Source organism: Dipodomys merriami, unplaced genomic scaffold, assembly GCF_024711535.1.
Source record: "Dipodomys merriami isolate MVZ:Mamm:240054 unplaced genomic scaffold, mDipMer1.0.p SCAF_200, whole genome shotgun sequence".
NCBI classification, from domain to species: Eukaryota; Metazoa; Chordata; class Mammalia; order Rodentia; family Heteromyidae; genus Dipodomys; species Dipodomys merriami.
The window spans coordinates 337392-356125 of record NW_027203383.1 but is presented as its reverse complement, the minus strand read 5'-3'; the positions used below and the strand labels follow the sequence as shown (position 1 = coordinate 356125).

At 48.8% G+C, this 18734-nt stretch overlaps 1 protein-coding gene across 3 annotated transcripts in view; it reads right to left on the bottom strand.

Moving 5' to 3' along the window:
* Nucleotides 1-11662: 11662 nt before the first annotated feature.
* LOC138833098 (endoribonuclease Dicer) overlaps nucleotides 11663-18734 on the bottom strand; it is a 65908-nt gene continuing 58836 nt past the window's right edge. For all 3 annotated transcript variants that reach the window (XM_070031418.1, XM_070031421.1, XM_070031420.1), the window contains 3 exons: nucleotides 16534-16696; nucleotides 16368-16443; nucleotides 11663-16010 (listed from right to left, as the gene is read on the bottom strand). In XM_070031418.1, the coding sequence (XP_069887519.1) occupies nucleotides 15845-16010; nucleotides 16368-16443; nucleotides 16534-16696 (405 nt within the window). In that variant the 3' untranslated portion in view covers nucleotides 11663-15844. The remainder of the gene's footprint in view (nucleotides 16011-16367; nucleotides 16444-16533; nucleotides 16697-18734) is intronic.

Here is an 18734-nt window from a genome sequence, read left to right as displayed (position 1 = left end):
CATGGAATTTTCTTTTTTTTGAAACAAGCCTTTTTTTTTTTTTTTTGCCCACTAGACCGTTAGTCTGTCTTGCATAAAATCTCTTGCCATAGAAGTCCGCAATTAAAGTCACCTGCTGGTCTTTGTCACTGAGCCTCGATGCTGTCAAATCCTACTGAGTTCCTTAAGCCAATACAAGTCATTACGGCCGAGGTGAATTAGAGACTCGACATAGCAGGCAGGAGCCATCCATAATCGATTGATATCTTCCTCTGGGAAGGGGGTGGAGCAGAGTCCCAGGAAGCCTGCTTCTCCACCCCCCCTCATCCCATCCCACCCCTGGATCCAATTAAGCTGCAGCTCGGCAGGTCTGAGCGAGTGCTGATAGGCCATCAGTAGGCGAGCCCATTAATAACTCGCCAGTGCCCTGTGTATTGTAATTGTCAGGCTGCAATTTACAGTAATCCTCCAATGCAAACGCTTAAATCGCTGCAGCTGATTGGAAATTCATACGGCCGTTTGAAAGAGGTTGGGGGAGAAAAAGAGGGAAAAAAAAGAAAAGAAAAAAAACCCCTAAGCTGAGTGGGTTAAGAGGCCAGAGCCTGCAAGTGTGTGTGTTGAGTGACAGACATTTTAGTACTAGCCTGGGACCATATTTTAAAAGGTCACTGAAAACTCTTGGCTTGGGCCCTCTGACAAACAATGAACCTTCCATATATTTATTTGCCATCTCTTTGTTTTTACAGCATTCAGAATAAATGAGTTAAATGACGTTGTGCGGGGTCTGCAGATTGTCAGCACAGGTTATAAGTCATTATTAAACTCCATCAAATCAAACCAAACCCGGTCAAGGCAATGAGACCAAAAGTTATTTGCATTCCTTCTGTCATAAAAAATCATATCCCCTTACTCAAGACTTTCGTTTCTTTATTAAATGCAGCCACAAGAGTATTGCAGGTCTGGCAATATAAGCTCAGGAAAAACCTGCTTGCTCTAACTCAGTGTAACAGCTTAGACCTGATTTCGGTAAAAAAAAAAAAAAAAAAAAAAAAGAAGAAGAAGAAGAAGAAAAAAAAAGAAAGAAAGAAAAAAAAAGGGGGGGAAGTCCCAATTGAGTGTATCTGGGCACTCAATCAAGACATACATATTACTTTTAAATAAGATTAGCCTCTATATTTTGCTGCTTAAGTTAAAACTTTTCATGTCATTTCTCTACTTTTATATAAACTCCAACATAATTCTGTTTTAGCAAAATACTTCAAACAAATTAAAAACCTCAAGTTGAATGTGTCCTTCCTCCCCCAAACTTGCTTCAGGACAGCACAATGTGTTTGGTGACGCTAAAACACTTTTAAATAAGATGGATTCCCCCCCACCCCCACCCCCACATTATGACCACCACCCCCCTTCTCTGCATTTGTAATCAGGACGGTGCGCTCACCAGGTTCGCCTACAGTCGCAATGGCAAAAGCAGCTATCTGGGCTCCAAGTGCTGTTTGACCAATAAACTTCTCAGTGACCTGCAGCATCTGTTTAAAAAATTGTCCCTGTCTGTCTGCACGGAGGCTCTGTATTAATTGTGAAATGGGAGGGAACCACTGGGGAATCACTGAGGGAGGGAGGAGAGAGAAAACTCCCTTCCCCCAGAGTGGAACTCCTCATATGGCAGGGGGCAAGCAGGGTGTGTGTGTGGCTTCTCTGGTCTTTGTGATCCTGAAGGACAGAGGAAGAAATAAGCAAGGTCAAAGGTCAGACGCAGTGTGTCCTGCTCCCCTGCTAAAGCATGGGCCCATGGAGAAGCCATTACCCTGAAAAGTCTCCTGGAAGTGACTTTGACTGTGGGATGGATGGAGAATTGGGCCTTGCACGCGCCATATAGTCTGTGGGAGGCCCTCGCATCTTACTCATCCATCCAGATGCAGCCTGCCTGCCCAGGACACATACCACATCTCCCAGGTGCAGACTTCTAACCACAACCACAACCCTCTCAGACAGGCCGCAATTAGAATGGTCATCAAGAGTAATGTTTGTCCAGTGCTGGTGGCTCATGCCTATAATCCAAGCTACTTAGGTGACTGAGATCTGAGAATTGCCAGGGCCGGAAAGTGCATGAGACACTTATCTCCAATTAATCAGCAAGAAAGCCAGACATGGAGCTGTGGTTCAAGAGCTAGAGTGGCAGCCTTGAGTGGAAAAATAAAGAGGCAGTGCCAAGGTCCTGAGTTCAAGCCCCAGGACCTACATTAAAAAAAAAAAAAAGTGAAGCAGGCAGATCCTAAAAATGCCTCAGTCACAGACACAGTGCAAAACACTCTGCCCTTGAGTTGAATGCAACCTGGGGCTGGGCACACACCCAGGCTTTCTCCCTGGGCAAAGGTGGGAGGAGTCAGCAGACCGTGCATTCATGGGGGTGAGGAGAGAGTGAGCATTGCAGGGAGCTCTTGAGCAGGCCTGGAAACTGCAGGCTTGGGGAGGGGGTCCTTCCCCACAGGACCCCCAAGCCCCATGAAGTTTCAGCCCTGGGGACACTTGCAGGGAAGACCCCCGCAAGGCTGCGCCCAGACTCAACATCCCATAGAGGCTCGGCAAGCCCACGCATGTGTGTTCTAAGCCGTTACTGGTGCTAGATCATTACAGAACAACAGCAACTGAATTCCCCCGCCAGCAATGGAGTTGCATCCCTTGACTCCCCAAATAAACGTACCCCAATATCCACATGGTAACGATTTCTCAGCCAGGTGCGTGGAGTCTTTCCGAAGGCGGATGGTTTAAACATCACATCCAAGCTCGCTTTTATCCAGCCTCTCTCTCTCTCATCCTCAAAGTTATTCTTGGAGTCTGCCCGCTCACGTGTCGGCTGTCAGGGTCACGTCTGCGTTTCAGGATGGGACACGCACTTTTGTAAAGTCCCCAAGCAGAAGGGGTGCTCCAGCAGCCTGACTTTCTCTCCTTAAGCCTGTCAAAATTAGCACCTTAGGAGAAAAGCTGAACCTTTCAAAACACCTGACTAAATACTTCGCCCGTGCAACGCCCAGCGAATTCCTGCAGTAGATTCACTGGATTTACAACCATCAAATTATATTAAATGTACACGACCAAGATTTATCCCCTATGAAATGGAGCCTCGTTTGAGTCATAGCTCATATTTGATTCCAGAGGCTCTCAAATACCAGGGCACCCCGTCATAATTCACAACGAGGTTCTCAAAACCTTGGCTGGAATGAGTCCCTTAAGAGGGAGGGGAGCCGGGCTGGGCCTGGCTTGGGGGTGTGGCCCCGGCTGGCTCCTGGCCCAGCTGTTTCAAATGTGTCTTGGTGGCCAAGCTCTATGGCCCAACACAGGGCCATCTGAAAGCTCATGGAAGATGGGGACCCTCTCTCCCTGGCCACCGTGGTATGTGCTGCCCAGCTGGGGGGTGCTGCTTCCACCAGGGGTCCCCAGCCGGGGCCCCATCCTCTACTCCCATGAATGACAGCTCTAAAAGGCACAGCCCCCATTCTTACCTTAGAGATCCTGCTCCATTGTGACTCACTGATAACTGAACCCCTCTTCCCTTCCAGGCAGCCAGATGCCAAAAGCTAATACTGTAAAAGCTTCATGGAAGAATAATGCACTATTCTTATGCATCTGGGCCTGACTCTTTCGCCTAACCCTTCGTTTCTTCTTTCCTTCAGGGATAATCAGATCAATTCAACATCTGCTGACCCAGGACCGTGAGTCACCAAGTGACTACTAGAGTGCGAGCTCCCGTAAGAACTCCTACTTGTCACACGAAACCCAGCTCAACTCATCCCTCGTGCAAAGGCTCCTTTCATGTTCTAACCTCCCGCTTGTGTGTGGTCAAGTCCTTACGGTCATCCAGTGGCGTCTCCCTGGTGTATTGTCTTGACAGCACGTATCCATCTCCAAACCCCAGTCTTGCTGATGGAGGTCTGCCTCTCGGGGAACACAGGTGCCCTGAACCAAATCTCACCCCCTCCACGCCCCCCCGGGGAGAGGCCTTGCCAGAGCAGGTGAGTGGGTGAACACTGCGAACCCAGCTTTAGGACGCGAAGCCTTGGCCAGACACAGTCCGCACGGCCGTGACTTCCACCCTCACTTGTCACGTGCTGTGGCGTGGTGAGTTATCCGTGTTCGTGGATCCTCGGGGTCAACTCCACTGTGGGTACGGACGCTGAGCAGGTTATGGGGGTGAAGAGCGAGCAGCTCTCCCAAACATGCGGGATCGCCCTGGGGACATGCCTGGGACTCCCCCCCCCCCGGGGACCCGCTGTCCCCAGGGCCTGGGCCAATCCCTGGGGCCCAGTGGTCCCGACGCCCGAGGAGGCCTTGACAAAGCCTCCCTTCTGTCAACAAAACTGCTCTCTTTCAGCTTCCGCTGTGCCAAGTAGAGAGGTTCTATCTGTAACACAGCCTCCAGCTGGCCCCGTGGCCCGTCTGGTGGACGTAGGCCCGACCCTTCCCTCCACGGGGAGGGAATATAAGCTCCAAAGAAAAACGCATCCAAGATCTAACCCGGCACACCAAACCCAACGCGCAGGCCTTGCAGCCCTTGCTCAGGACACTCAGCCCCACCACTGACCCGCAGCGCAGCCTTCGCCGCTGGCCCCTGCACGCCCGCCCCGGGCCCGGCCCGAACGAACCCAGGGAAGCAGGCTGCTGTCTCGGTGCTCAGCACAAGGCGGTGTGTGACCCGGGCTGGACCCCCGTGTCCCCCTCCTGCCTGGAGCAGCCAAATCAAGGGCAAAGAGCAGCGCGGCTGTGCGTGCACCCAGGCCTTGGGCAGCCTTCTGGAGCAACATAGCTGCTGTTTCCTAAGCACCTTCTGGACCGAGGAACAGTGCTGAGCTGGTCTGAGGTCTACCCCATGTTTCCAAGGAGCCTGTTGGGGAGAGGGCGAAGTCACGGGACAGCACAAGGTGAAAACTCCTCCTGCTATAAAACTTGGTTTTAATCTCGTGATCGGGCCGAGGCCTGACTTCCCCGTGGGATACTGTCTGCCTATAAAGATCAGGATCATGTGTTATTCACCTGGTGTCCCCAGCACCCACAGGGCCTGCACACAGAGGTGGAAGACGGACTGAGCTGCCTAGCAGCCAAAGCAAAAAGGGGAACTGTCAACTACAAGATGTAGAATCTATTCTAACCAAATCTCTAAGAAAGACTTTGCTGCACTAGGTCCTCTCAATTCTGCTCATCATGTCCCAGTGGTGTCAGACTTGCCGTGCACCCCCACCTCTCCCCCCAAATCTGAAACACCCTAATATTCAGAAGAGGGGCTCCACCCCCACTCCCCTTATAGAATCCACTGGGATTTTTCTTAAAGCAAAATCGGGACTTGATTTGCCCACCAGTCTGTTGGCTGTCCTGGCCCTCCCCCAGCCCTCCCCGCCCCCCCCACCCCCTCAGGAGCCATCAGCACCAGACGCATCAGGGTCCACACAGAGCACTGAGGTCAATGCAGGCCGAGGCTCTGGTGCAGCCACTTCTACCGGGGTCCTGGACACACAAAGATGGTGGTGAGGGAGACACATCCTTCCCGTCCCAGCTGCTCAGACGTAGAAAGGCACAGCGGTGGCGGCCAGGTGAGCTGTTGAGAAGGCTGGGTGTCTGCCGTCTGCCGTGGCGGGGCCACACATCGCAGCAGATGCTGCATGTTGCGTGGAGGTAAAGGCTTTGGCTTTTCCTTCCACGGGGGCTGTGGGAGCAGGAAGCGGGAGCAGATATTAAAGAGAACGCTTGCTTTTTGCTGAACCCAGCAGGGTGTTTAGTCTAGGCTTACCTTAGCAAGACCGGCCTTGAGCTGGCGGCTCTGAGTGGCCACTGGGTGCACCCTACCTTTCCAGACCGGGGTGAGCTGGGTGCTGAGACCGTGGGTTCCACCTCCAGCTCTCCTGTAGTGAAGAACTGAGAAGTGGCCTTCAGCAGAAAAGCTCAGGAACACTGCCCAGGCCCTGCGTTCAAGTCCCATGACAGACAACAACAATCATCATAAAATAAAAATAAAACCCTCAAACTTCAGAGTAGTGGCCTGGAGGTCAGGCCCCGCCCCGCCCCGCTTTGTGGTCTCCACCTGCCACGCCCCTTCTCCCTGCCTCCCACAACCTCCCCCAAAGTGAGCACCTGGAGCCAGTCTACTGGAGAGATCCTTAGAGGGGTGCCATTGTGCCCAGCCTTTCTTCCCCCAACTGACTTGAACACCTCCCCCACCCCCGCCCTCCAGAAGCAACCAGTCTGTACTGCGCACGAGAGTCAATGACATGTGACACAAGGACCACAGACCTGGCTCCTCCCCCACGAAGAAGTCTGGACTATCCGTGGCCCACAGGTGCACGCCTGCGATCCTTGAGGCCAGGGTTTTCCAGGCCCGATTTCCAAGTTCTACTGCCGCCATGTGTCCCACTCATAGGCAGCCCGGGCAGGACTGGTGTGAGCAGGCGCAGTTCAGTTGAGGTCTGGTTTTGTGTCAATAAAGCTCCAGAAAAACTGACTTTTCAGTGTTGTTGCAACCTGAGAATTCACACCTGTGCCCCAGGCAGAGGGCAAGGACTGCAAGCATGCCTTCGATTCTGATACCCAATAATGGAACAACACAAACACCTGATGGGGGCCGCTGGGATGCCGTGACCACGCCTGTAATCTCAGCTACTCGGAAGGCTGAGATCTGAGGATTACGCCAGTTCAAGTCTGCTCCAATTAACTAGCAAAAAGCTAGACATGGAGCTGTGGCTCAAGTGGCAGCTAGCCTTGAGCAAAAGATGCTCAGAGCCAGTGCCCAGGCCAGGATCAGATCAGTGGGCATGTGCGCACACACACAACCACACACACATACACACACACACACACACACACACACACAGAGTTTACTTCCTGAACTATGGAGATTGAGCTTTAATTCTTCAAGTCCTTTCTCCCTGCCTCAGGAACATACAAGGTTGATTTGAACAGTGCAAAGGTTGGGACTGCTCCCCAAGGGGCAAGAGACATGGGTTTGGGAACATGCAGAAAGAGCCAAGGAGTCATTGGCTCACGACTAGCTAATAACTACTCAGGAGGCTGAGATCTGAGGATCACAGTTCAAAGCCAGCAGGAAAGTCCATGAGATTCTCATCTCTAATTAACCACCAGAAAGCTAGAAGTGTTGCTGTGGCTCAAAATGGTAGAGTGTTAGTTTTGAGCAAAAGAGCTCAGAGACAGCACTCGGCCCTAGTTCAAGCCCCATCACACACACACACACACACACACACACACACACACACACACAAACACACACACACAGAGAGCTGAGGATGCAGATCTGCTAACCACATTCAAGGCCCTGGGTTCTAGTTCCGGCCCCCAAAAGACAAAAACCTAATGCACAGGGAAGCATCCAGACAGGACCATGAGGACCGGAGTGCGAGGCACAGAGGGTCATCCAACGTGACCACAGGCACCGCCTGGGCCAGGGAGTGTGTCAGGCAGAAGAGAGCTCAGCTATGTTTTGGAGAAATGTGTAAAAGGGACGATGGGCACATGAGCACCCCAAAAGTGAATGCTGACTCTCGGCCGACACCCACCCTTGGCTGGGTCAGGTCCCAGGCACACACGGAACCCACAGGAATGCTTTTCAGCCTCTTGCTCCAGGCCGGCTTGGCCATGGCGGACAAACATCTGAAATGTGACCGGGGCCCAGAGCCCCGACTCACAGCAGGAGCCAGGCCCAGGTCCGCAGCCAGAGCATTCCTCCAGCCTGGGTAAACGCCATACACAGCGTGCTAGCGCTGAGGCCACAGACGCTGACCGCTAAGGGTGGTGCTCAGAGGTCACCAGCAAGGAACCTTGCATGCCAGGCCCAAGCTCGACGCCCTCCCTCATTCCCTCAGACCGTCCTCACGGCCCCAGGACTGCCACTCTCCCGACGGCAAGTCACGCTCAGGGGCAAGGCAGTGATGAGCAGACTTTGGGTGCAGAAGAGTCCGCAGCGTGAACCCCGAGCTGAGGAGCCTCCAGCACACGAGGAAGGCCGGGGGACATGTGGGCCAAGACCACACCTATGAGATCTATTTTACAGATCATTCTGGCTACAGAGTACAGACCAAGCAAGGACAGACTGGCAGCAGGAAAGCCCGGAGGCCGTGACATGGCCCCATAGGGGTGCACCGCTTCCCCCATCTGGGTGGTAGCAGCCATGATGGCTGATCACACCCAATGTTGACCCTGAGGAAGCTGTTTGCTTGGGTAGAGGCTGTTGAACAGGAGAATGTTATAAAGATGAGAAGGTCTAGCTGGGCACCAGTGGCTCACGTCTGTAATCCTAGAGGCTGAGATTGGAGAGCCATGGCTCAAAGCCAGAATGGGCAGGAAAGTATATGAGACTCTTATCTCCAATTAATCACCATTTTTTAAAAAAAGCCATAAGAGGAGTTGTGGCTCAAGTGGTAGAGCACTGGCCTTGAGTAAAAAGACCTCAGGGACACTCATGCCCAGGCTCTGAGTTCCAACCCAAGTCTAGCACAGAAAAAAAAAAAAAAAAATGGCCCAAAAACTAGTTTAGGGAGAACGGGATACTGAAGTTTAAAGAATGAGTATTGGGCTGTTAGCTTTTCCCATACACAAAATCAACTCCAAATGAATTAGTGGCCCAAAAGAAGTGGAAACTAACTCTCAGAAGAAAACATTGGAAAAGTTTCAAAACACTGGATGTAGCAATGATTTCTGGGGGGGGAAATACAGATAAAATGATAAGCGAGTCTTTATCAAAATTAAAACTTGTGGACGTCAAATGTCATTATCAAGAGACTATGAAGGCTAGCGGGGCACAGGTGGTTAACTGCTGTAACCCTAGCTACTCAGGAGGCTGAGATCTGAGGATCATGGTTCAAAGCCAGCCTGGGCAGGTAAACCCATGAGACTCATCTCCAATCAACCACCCAAAAATAAAACCCCACACAAACAAAAACAAAAACAGAAGTAGAGCCATGGCTTAAGTGGCAGTGGCTGAGTGCCAGTCTTGGATGAAAAAGCTAAAGGGCAGTACCAGTCCTTGAGTTCAAGCCCCAGTACTGGCACCAAAAAATAAATTATTAAAGGCTACCCAAAGAATGAGAAAATACTTACAAATGATGCATCTGATAAATGTTTATCTAGAACAGTAAATATAAGACCATATAAAGAACTCTTAAAACTAGCCAGGCATGGTGGTGCACACCTGTAATCCCTGCACTCCAGAAGCTGAAATACGAGGATTGCAGGTGCAAGGTCAGTTAGGGCTACAGAATGAGTTCCAGTTCAGCTGGAGTGCCAAATAAGATCTTACATTCAATTCAGAAATGAGTAAAAGACTAGGCAGTTTTCAAAACAAAAAACAACAACAAAAAAAGACTCATGTTTGGAAAGGAGAAACCCTCAGCATTCCTCATCCTTAGAGAATGCGAATCGAAGTCAGCAAGATGGGACACAACATCTATTAGGATGCTGCCACCAAAGCCTCGCAGTGCACGTGAAGTCAGCGGAAGTGTTACATTGTGCAGCAGAAGGAAAATTATATGGCAGCCCCTCTAAAAATCAAAGACAGCCAGTTGCTGGTAGCTCACGCCTGTAATCCTAGCTACTAAGAAGGCTGAGATCTGAGGATCATGGTTCAAAGCCAGCAGGAAAGTCTGTGAGACTCTTATCTCTAATTAACTGGAAGTGGTGCTGTGGCTCAAGTGGTAGAGCTCTTGCTTTGACTGAAGAGCTCAGAGACAGTGGCCAGGCCCAGAGTTCAAGCCCAGGACTGCAAAAAAAGAAAAAGAAAAGAAAAGAAAATCAAAGGCAACTGGGTACCGGTGGTTCACACCTATAATCCTACTCAGGAATCTGAGAGCTGAGCATCACAATTCAAAGCCAGCCCAAAAGTCTGTGAGACTCTTATTTCCAATTAACTACCAAAAAGCTGTGAGTTGTGGTTCAAGTGGTAGAGCAGTAGCCTTGAACAAAAAAGCTCAGGAATAGCACTTCAGGCCCTGAGTTCGCACACGTGCGCATGCACGTGTACACACACAAATCAAAGGTGGAATCATCATGTGACCCAGCAATTCGACTTCTGGCTGGGCAGACAGGCCCAAGAACTGAAAGCAGGGAATGGGACAGCTTCTGCACATGGAAGCCCAGAGCAGCGTCCAACTCAATGGTCAAAATGCAGAAGCAACCTTAACATCCGGGGACAGATGGACAAACAGATGGATCCTCCTACAGTGGAATATCACTCAGCCTTGAAAAGTGAACTCTGACAAAAGCTACAACATGGGTGAACCTTGAAGATGGTTGTATGAAAGAAACCAGACATGAAGAAATAGACGCGGACGGGCCGCACGTCCACAGGTACACGGGGAAGCGGAAGAGACACCAGCGGGGGGGGGGGGGGGGGGGAAGGGGGGGTGGAGAGGGAATGACAGAGGGCGGGCAGGGATGAGCAGTTCAGAGTTTAAGACCACTGAGTTTCAGCTTAAGATACAGATCCTGGAGCTGGAGGGTAGCAACGTTGTACAATAATGCAAGTATACTTAATTTGCTGCAGAATGGTTAAATCGGTCATTTTTATGTACATCTACCACAAACCAAAATAGAAAGAGATCTACAAGTCACTGGTAGCAGCGCAGAGGTCAGAACTTCTGCGGCCGTCTCTGCAGAGACCACTGACAGCACACACCTGAGCTGGCATTAATTATCACAAGCCGTAGCTTGCTGCATTTGTGGAACTTTCCAGTTCCGTCTGGACTCTTCAGGTATACCCCAAGCCAATCTGAAAACTGATTCCAGACCAGGCTACGCTGGTCACTGCTGGCCTTGGAGGTGGGGGTCAATGGTAGTATCAAGAGGCCATGGCCCCAAGGCCTGGCCTAGACTAGGCAGTGACACAAAGGCATGCAGCCCTTGCCCAGATATGCAGTATTAAAAGGCATGCCCATTTCCCCACTTTCATTAGAAACAACCGCGGGGAAAGGAAGGGATTTGCTCTCACTTACGAAGAATTAGCATTTCTTTCCTTCTAAAAGTTCAGTGGAGTGATTCCTCTGAGTGCTCTGTTGAAAAGAAGGGTGGATGAAAAACTTGAAAGAGTAGAATTCTTTCTTAAGCAGCAATACTGGAACTGTGTCCTGAAAGTCTTCAAACAAACGTTCTGTCCACAGATTCAAAATAAGCACATCATCCACCGCCCAGGGAGCTGGCGCCCGGCGCTGGGCCGCGGTGGCACCCTGGTGCTGCCTGAGTCTGGAGAAAGATGGCTGCTCCCGTGCGACTCCACAGGTGGACGGGAGGCAGAACTGGGGAACAAAATGTTATTAAAATAATGCGCTGGTGGCTCACACCTGGAATCCTAGCTACTCAGGAAGCAGAGACTTGAGGATCTCCATCAGAACCAGCCAAGGCAGGCAAGTCTGTGAGATTCTTAGCCCCAATTAACTACCAAAAGGTTGGAAGTGGAGCTAAGGTTCTAGTGGTAGAGAGCCAAAAAAGCTCAGGGGAAAAAAAGCATTCAGCCAAAAAGCACTCATGCTACATCCAGACACCAATACCAGCCCCTCCCCTCCCCCCACACAAAACATCCATTCTCACACACCTCCCCGCGGAATGAAAGCATTGTAGAGACAGTTCTTGCTGTCATGATTTAAATGTTACCGCCCACTTGGTTAAAGACAAAACAAGATAAAAGTACATATCAAGTGAACAGACCATACTTTATTGGAGATTTGCTTGGCTACAGTTATTACAAAACAAAAACCAAAACCCAAGAAGCCCCCCAGCTTAGGGGGCTGAGACCCCTAAGGTGCAGGCTGCAGCTTGCCCGTGTGCTGGCTGGGTGAGCTGCGGCCGTGACAATGAGGGAGCAGTGCTGCGCGGGTTTCGTGATCTGAGTCACTTTCCTTCCCCGCGCAGAGCAGAGCAGAGCAGAGCAGGGCAGAGCAGAGCAGAGCAGAGCAGAGCAGAGCAGAGAGCCCCTCCTCCCTGCCCATCTCCATCTGCACTTTTGCTGTGCAACCTGCGACCGCCCCGAACCAAGTGCATCTGCAGAATTTCAATCGTCAAGAACAAACAGTGGTTAGAAAATACTCACAAGCTAGCTTGGGAAAAAAAATCACCTTCACGGCTGGTGGACAAGACAATGGCCCCAATGCAAATTCCTACATCTTATTACTCGCAGAAAAATCATCTCACTATTCTTGGTCTTAAACGTATCTTTAAAACTTCTCATGTACAATAGAAAATAAAGGAATTTATTTAGAAATAATTCAACTCCAGAAAAGCAGTTGGAAAAATATACCTAAGTAGATGTCATTAAAATAACCAGAGGTGACACTCGCGGCCTGAGTTCCTCCTCCACAGACAACGCCAGCTGGCCTAGGACTCAAACACAGCTTTAGCTACATGAGGATGCCGAAGTCCTGGCTTGCTGGCTCAAGTTCTATGCAGAAGGATTAGATGCCCTAGCCCAGCAAGGGGAGTTTAAATCAACAAGGCCCGGAGGAGAGCCGTGGCTGGGCTGGTCGTCCTCACCGCTGACCTCCCTTGACTTTCAGGCAGCCAGGGGAGTGGTTGTTAGAAAGGAACCAACGGAACGAAGGGGCGGCCCTCACATCACCACTCAGGGCAGGGCGTCTGCCGTCTGCCCGTCTCTGAGGACAAGCTATTGTTGAGAAAGTAAAAGGATCAGTATTTAGAGGATAATTACAGGAGTGTGAGAGGTCATTCTAAATTTAATCACTTCACATAAAGTAAAAGAAATGTTAACATTTTAAAAACATAATTAAGAATTCAGTTAACAAATCTCTGCCATATTTTCACAAACAGTATAAATGCCACAGACAAAAATGACCTACTTAAGTTGTGCAAGTATATGACACACATTGCAGGCATGACAATTATCTTTTTCAAATTCGGTAAATCAAAACAGCAGCAAGGCCAAACCACATTTTTCCCCTCTCTCAGGTATAAGAATTTTTTTTTTCTTGAAATGAGGTAAAGCGTGGTACAAGTGCAACAATGCCGACCTGTGCTACATGAACAGAACAGAGGGGAAAGGCGGTTTCAAATGCAGCATAGTTAGGACTGCGGAAAAGTAGGTTATCAAAGAAACAAAAGACATTTACAATGAAGGTTCATGCCAAGTAAGCTGCACACGACCATCACAAGGAATTTCTGCAATTGCTTTTCCACGTTGTGCCTCACCAGTCCTTACACACCGGCGGGGGCTCAGCCACGCCACCAGCTGGCCCCCGTGTTACATTCTGCCTCACACTGGGAAAGCGGGCAAGCCGAGCAGGAGAGGGAGAGGGTCACACACAGTCCTAAAGGAGGGCTACAGAGAAGGGCATTTTTTTTCTTGACAGATGCAAAACATTGCAACAAACAAACCCAGGGAAAACTCCACAGCATTAACACTCAGCACGACCGACCGACGTGCTCAGAACCATTTCCTATGTCTAACTGCAACTTGTTATTTTTTAACTTGGTCACTAGGGGATCAGAGAATGTTTCAAACTGTGAGTCAAATTAGTATCAGCTATTTTTCTCTGACAAAATAAAAACAACGAAATAACTAAAACGTGAGGCTGATAAGACATTGTGAATGGTTGCAAGAAATTTGCACCACTGAGAATGGATAATCTAACCATATCCAAGTCTGAACTTCTTAATATTAACAACAACAACAACAACAACAAAATACATCTTCTTAAAGGTTACAAAATATATTGAGGCATTTTCCTCATGCTGGAAATCATAATTGTGAAACAATCTGATTTTGGTGCCAAGAAGCAAGAGACTCCCTAACCAGTGAGATAAACGTATGGACACAATGCCAAGCCCTTGGCTCCTGGCCTCCAGGGGCTTCTAAATCGAGACCTGTGATGGGACCACAAGCCCCCCCTCAGCAGCAAAACCAAGGATGTCCGGCCACTGTGCAATTAGACAGTTATGCAGGTTAAGAATCGCTTGGTTTTCACTTGCTGTGATCTCTCATGTTAATGTTGCTTAAAAAAATTTCAGACAGACATCTAAAGTTCAAAATTAGAGTATTTTAAAAATGAGTCACTTATTAATTTGCTTAAAAAATCATTCAGTAATTGAGATCTCCAAACAACCAGCGAGAAGCTCCATCTCCCCCTCCTTCAGGGTGCGGGGGAGGGGGGTGTGTATGGGGGGAGGGTGGAGCTGGCAGCCTCGAGTCTGCATCCACATAGGCATTTCTCTGCAGGTGCACAGAGGCCACTTGTAGATGAAAACAGAAATGCAGCATTCATCTCAACTCCAGAAGGACATGCAGGCAAAGAAGGCCTCGTGTGCTCAGCCCCTGCACTCGCTCCTGGGCTCAGCTTTCTTACACTTCAAGCATAATTAACCGGGCAAATTGCAGCAAACCTCCACTGGTATGCTGGGAGTGCAAGACCAACCCATAGCTTTTTAAAAGGTAAATTAAGAGGTATTATAGTTACAGTGCAAAAAATAAAATAAAATTTCAAGCATAATACATAAACATAGCACCAAACAGGGGGAAAAAATGCATGCAAAAAGGAAAGAAAAACTGAGGTATTTAAGTGAAGAGTGCCTATGAGTCTAATTAAAGAAACTTAGGCAAAAGCCTAATTTTTGTTTCCTTTTTCCCAAGATGGAAATAATGAGCTAGTTTAAGTTAGTGACTAAAATCACAGATGTATCAAAACGATGGCAGTTTATGGCAAAGGTTAAAGTTTGTGTCGCTGACAGCATGGCCTGGCTAGGGGAGGTACGCATGCAACCTGGCGGGAGCCTGGGGAGGGGCTCCCAGAGCAGGCAGGAGCAGGCTCCCTGCTTCCAAGTGAGCAGCGGTCCATAGAAAGTCTGCAGCATTCTGAGGGGTCATATGTCTACGGGTACTTGTTAGAGCAACAGCCTACAGGCAAAATTCTTTGCCACAGAAATTCCACCAGTGGAATTCTCTAGCAGGAGGGTTTTATTTTATTTTTTTGTAAAATAGAATATTTACCCCAGATTAATTTTTTATTACGCTATCTGCTTTTTAAAATGTCTTCGGTACACGTGACAGATTCTAGCATGATCCTGCAATATGTTACAAGTGTACGGTGAGCTGTCCATCTCGGTCTCAGCATCTCACACCTAATCAAATCAAGGAGATACAAAACAACTGGTTCCAAAGATAATAAGAATTAAAGAAGAATAGCCATGAAGTTTTCACTTTTAAGGCAAGAACCTTTTTAGGACTATGTGGCATCGGAAACAGCGTTGATTCACCAACGCGCCAGCCAATGGTGGCTAAACTGTCCCTTATTATTACTAAGTGCCACAGCAACCGGCCGAGCACAGCTGGTGGACAGAGGCGGCCCGGGCACGGTCTTGCTCCTGATGGTTCAGTGGCCACCGCTGCACAAGCTCAGCATGGTTGGGGCTCTGTGGGACTGGAGGATAGAGGAGCGTTGAGCTCCATGGTCTTCTAACACTAAGCAAAGCTGACAGAAACAGATGCAACACACACACACACACACAAAAACACACAAAAAAAAAACCCAACCCAAAACAACGAAAAAAAAACAACAACAACAAAGAAACCTGTCTATCAGTACTTAGAACACTAGCTAAATGTCATCATTAAAGCACTCTTGTGATTTAAACAAAGCAGAAGTGAGGAAAGAAGACAAGATTGTGTTTGCGCAAAAAACTAAAACTACAATTAGTTCCAAAAATTTTATACATTACGTTAAATGTTTTTATTCTGTTATCTATCTTGTTATCAAACAAACTTTAGATTCTGCCTTCGATTCATTCTGCTCAGGACCAATGCGCAATCATCCCTGGGGTGCGGACCCCTCCCCTCAGTCCTGCTTCTTGCTCCGAAGCTCACGACGGGTCAGCTGCCGGGAAGCTGGGGCTGGCTAGCTTTGAGGCTGCGGAGGGCTCTTCTCGCTGCAGCAGATTTGGCGATCCTGTAACTCCGGCCGACACCTTTAAATTTCCCCTTTCCTACGACTTCCACGGTGACTCTGACCTTCCCGTCGTAAGTTCTCTCCGCCGGGCTGTAAAAAGTCCAGACAGCTTGAATTAGCAGGCAGAAGTATTTATTATTATTGTCAGTCAGCGTGGTGCGGGCACTCTTGGGCCGAGAGTCCCAAGTTTGAGCAGACACGGCACAAAGGAAGCGGGCCTTGGGACTAAAGCACGTTGCCCACAGGGCCGCCGTTTCGTCCCAAACTCAGCTTTCCTTTATGAAAACAAAACGAAGAAAAAGAGCAGTCAATCTGACTGAGGGGTGGAAATTGGATAAGAGTGCACCCCAGTGTAAATATTTCTCAGGATAACTGCTTGGTGGTACCTTTGAGAATTTCTTGCTTTTAGGTAGCTCGTCCCTCCCCTCCCCCACATTTTCTCCTTACCTAAATTTGGCGGTTTCTGGTTCCATTTCAAGCAATTCTCTCACCGGAGAACGAGGCACATTTGCAGAAAACTTTTCTGTAATCAAAATGGAAGAGGGACTTGAGTCACAGGCTTGGGGTATTTTTGCAGGCTGGTCTGGCCTCACCCGAGCAGAGCCGGCCATACCTATGAGCGGGCGCATCATGGGATAGTACACCTGCCACACGGTCTCCAGAGACATGCCGCTGTCCATGTAGATGGCGCCAGCGAGGGATTCGAAGATATCCCCCATGGCCTTTGGAACTTCAATGTCTTCTTCTTTCTCCTCGTCCTCCTCGGACCTCCTGAGCTGTTACAGAGAGCGTGACATGTAAGCACAGAGCCCATTTGTAATGATTTTTTAAAAGAATCATTTCTTCAACAAGAGCAACAACACAAAGAATCCAGGGCATATCTGCTATTCACAAAGAAGAAAAAATCTCCACCTCCATTTAGTAGTCTACATCTAGCAAAGGGGAAAAAATTTGCTACTAAATTAAAACATAAGCCAGTACAACACCATTGGAGATAGTCAATGTGTGGAAAACCACTTCTTCAAATGTACTCGACACGGGGGCAGAGGCTCCCCAGAACAGCACGGCACTGTTCTGTCACTTTGACAGGGAAGTTCGTTCTGGAAGGGTTTCCCTCCAGGCTTCCTTTTCATTAAATCACTTAACACAAGTTCACTATAATAAAGTTCCTGATGCACAGGCTAAAATCTTATGTGTTTATCTATATATATGAAAACACTTTTTTAAATCCACAATTCTTTGATACTGAAATTCTGTCCCTAGAAACTTCTCTTAGAAAGGTAACTGGGTATATCAATCTATTCAGCGCACCTATATTTACTAAAAGCCCTAATCAAAGACATCCATAAAGGGCATTTACAGAAACGAGGCCCACGATACTAGCGACCGTATGCCAGCAGTCATGCCTGTCGGCCCAGCACACACAGGAAGAGGACAGACCCACCGTCTGACACAACAGTTCCCCTCCATGCCTCACAGTGGTACGGTGCATCGCAAATGCTCACTGTGCTTATTTCTGAGGAAGCATAATTTGACAACTTCAATTAATGTTCTGGTTTACCTGTATTTTCTAATTTAATAAGCAGTCTTTGGGAAAAAGGATACCAAACATAGAGGGACATATTAACTTTAAATGAATTGCTTAGCCACACCAAGCTCTATAGATTTGCAATACTGACTTAGTGCTCGCATCTCACGGTTGGGGAACAGAAAGGAATTCTAGAACTTAGCAAGTGTTATTCTTACTTCACAGCTGAGGACATGAAGGCCTGCAAGAGAGAGAGAGACTTCCTCAAGATCAAATACTGAACTAGAAAAGCCAGACCACGACATTCCCATACGTTTTTGTAACTTCTACACATATGTTTATACAAACAAAGAGAAGAAATGAACAAAAGCTAGCAGGATCAGTATGCTCCCTGGTATCCAAAGAGAACTTAAATTGTAACACGTCCCTCCCATCTAGAGCTTGGGTGTCTGTGTCCCAAAGCCTGACCCCAGGAGTGGAAGACGTGTAGGTGGAGTTTCCCCGGGGCTTGACCGCTGGCTGTGGAGAAGAGCACAAGACAAGTGGGAACATGAGCTGTGCACAGACTTCCTTCAGTGTTATCTGCCCCACAGCTGAAGTCCCAGACCCACAAAAGCCAAAGGACTCTACTACTCCCAACAACACTTGGAGATAATTAGAGAGACGGTACAAAGGAAAGCAAGAACAATCAGGAACAAATCCTTTGACTCTTTGAAAAAAATCTACAGAAACAAGCAAACAACATGAGTGCTCTCCTAGTGCCTCCAAGGCAGATGAGCGCTGAGGTGGAGGAGATGAGGGCCTGAGCAACACCTTCCCTGTGAAGCTGGGGGCACACATGTCGGCACTCGCTGGTCACCAGAGAACCTCCGGCCAAAGTCTCAAGAGATGCCTCTCGAGTGCCAGTGTCTAGAAGAAGTTTGGTTTCAAAACGAGATCTCCCCACTTCAATTAAAGCAGAACACACTCTTGTGAGGCTTACCTGTGACACCAGCCAGTGTTCGAACCCACTAAAACACACAGAGATGGAGGAGTGACCTATCCAGGGGTGGAAAGGAGGTGCACTTGTGTGGCTTGCTGACTCAACCCTAGGATCTTACCAAGGGCCAAGAACAGGAAGTAACTGGAAAGCCCACTCCTCCTCCTGCCTGAAGGGCCTCGTGGTCATGGAGAGGGCAGGCAGGTCTCAGGGCCACCTGAGTTCCTGAAGGGCCTTTCTGTTCTCTAGAGAAAGCGTGTGACTTGCAGCCACCTGGCCCTGGCCTTCAGTGGTCCCTCGGGTCAGT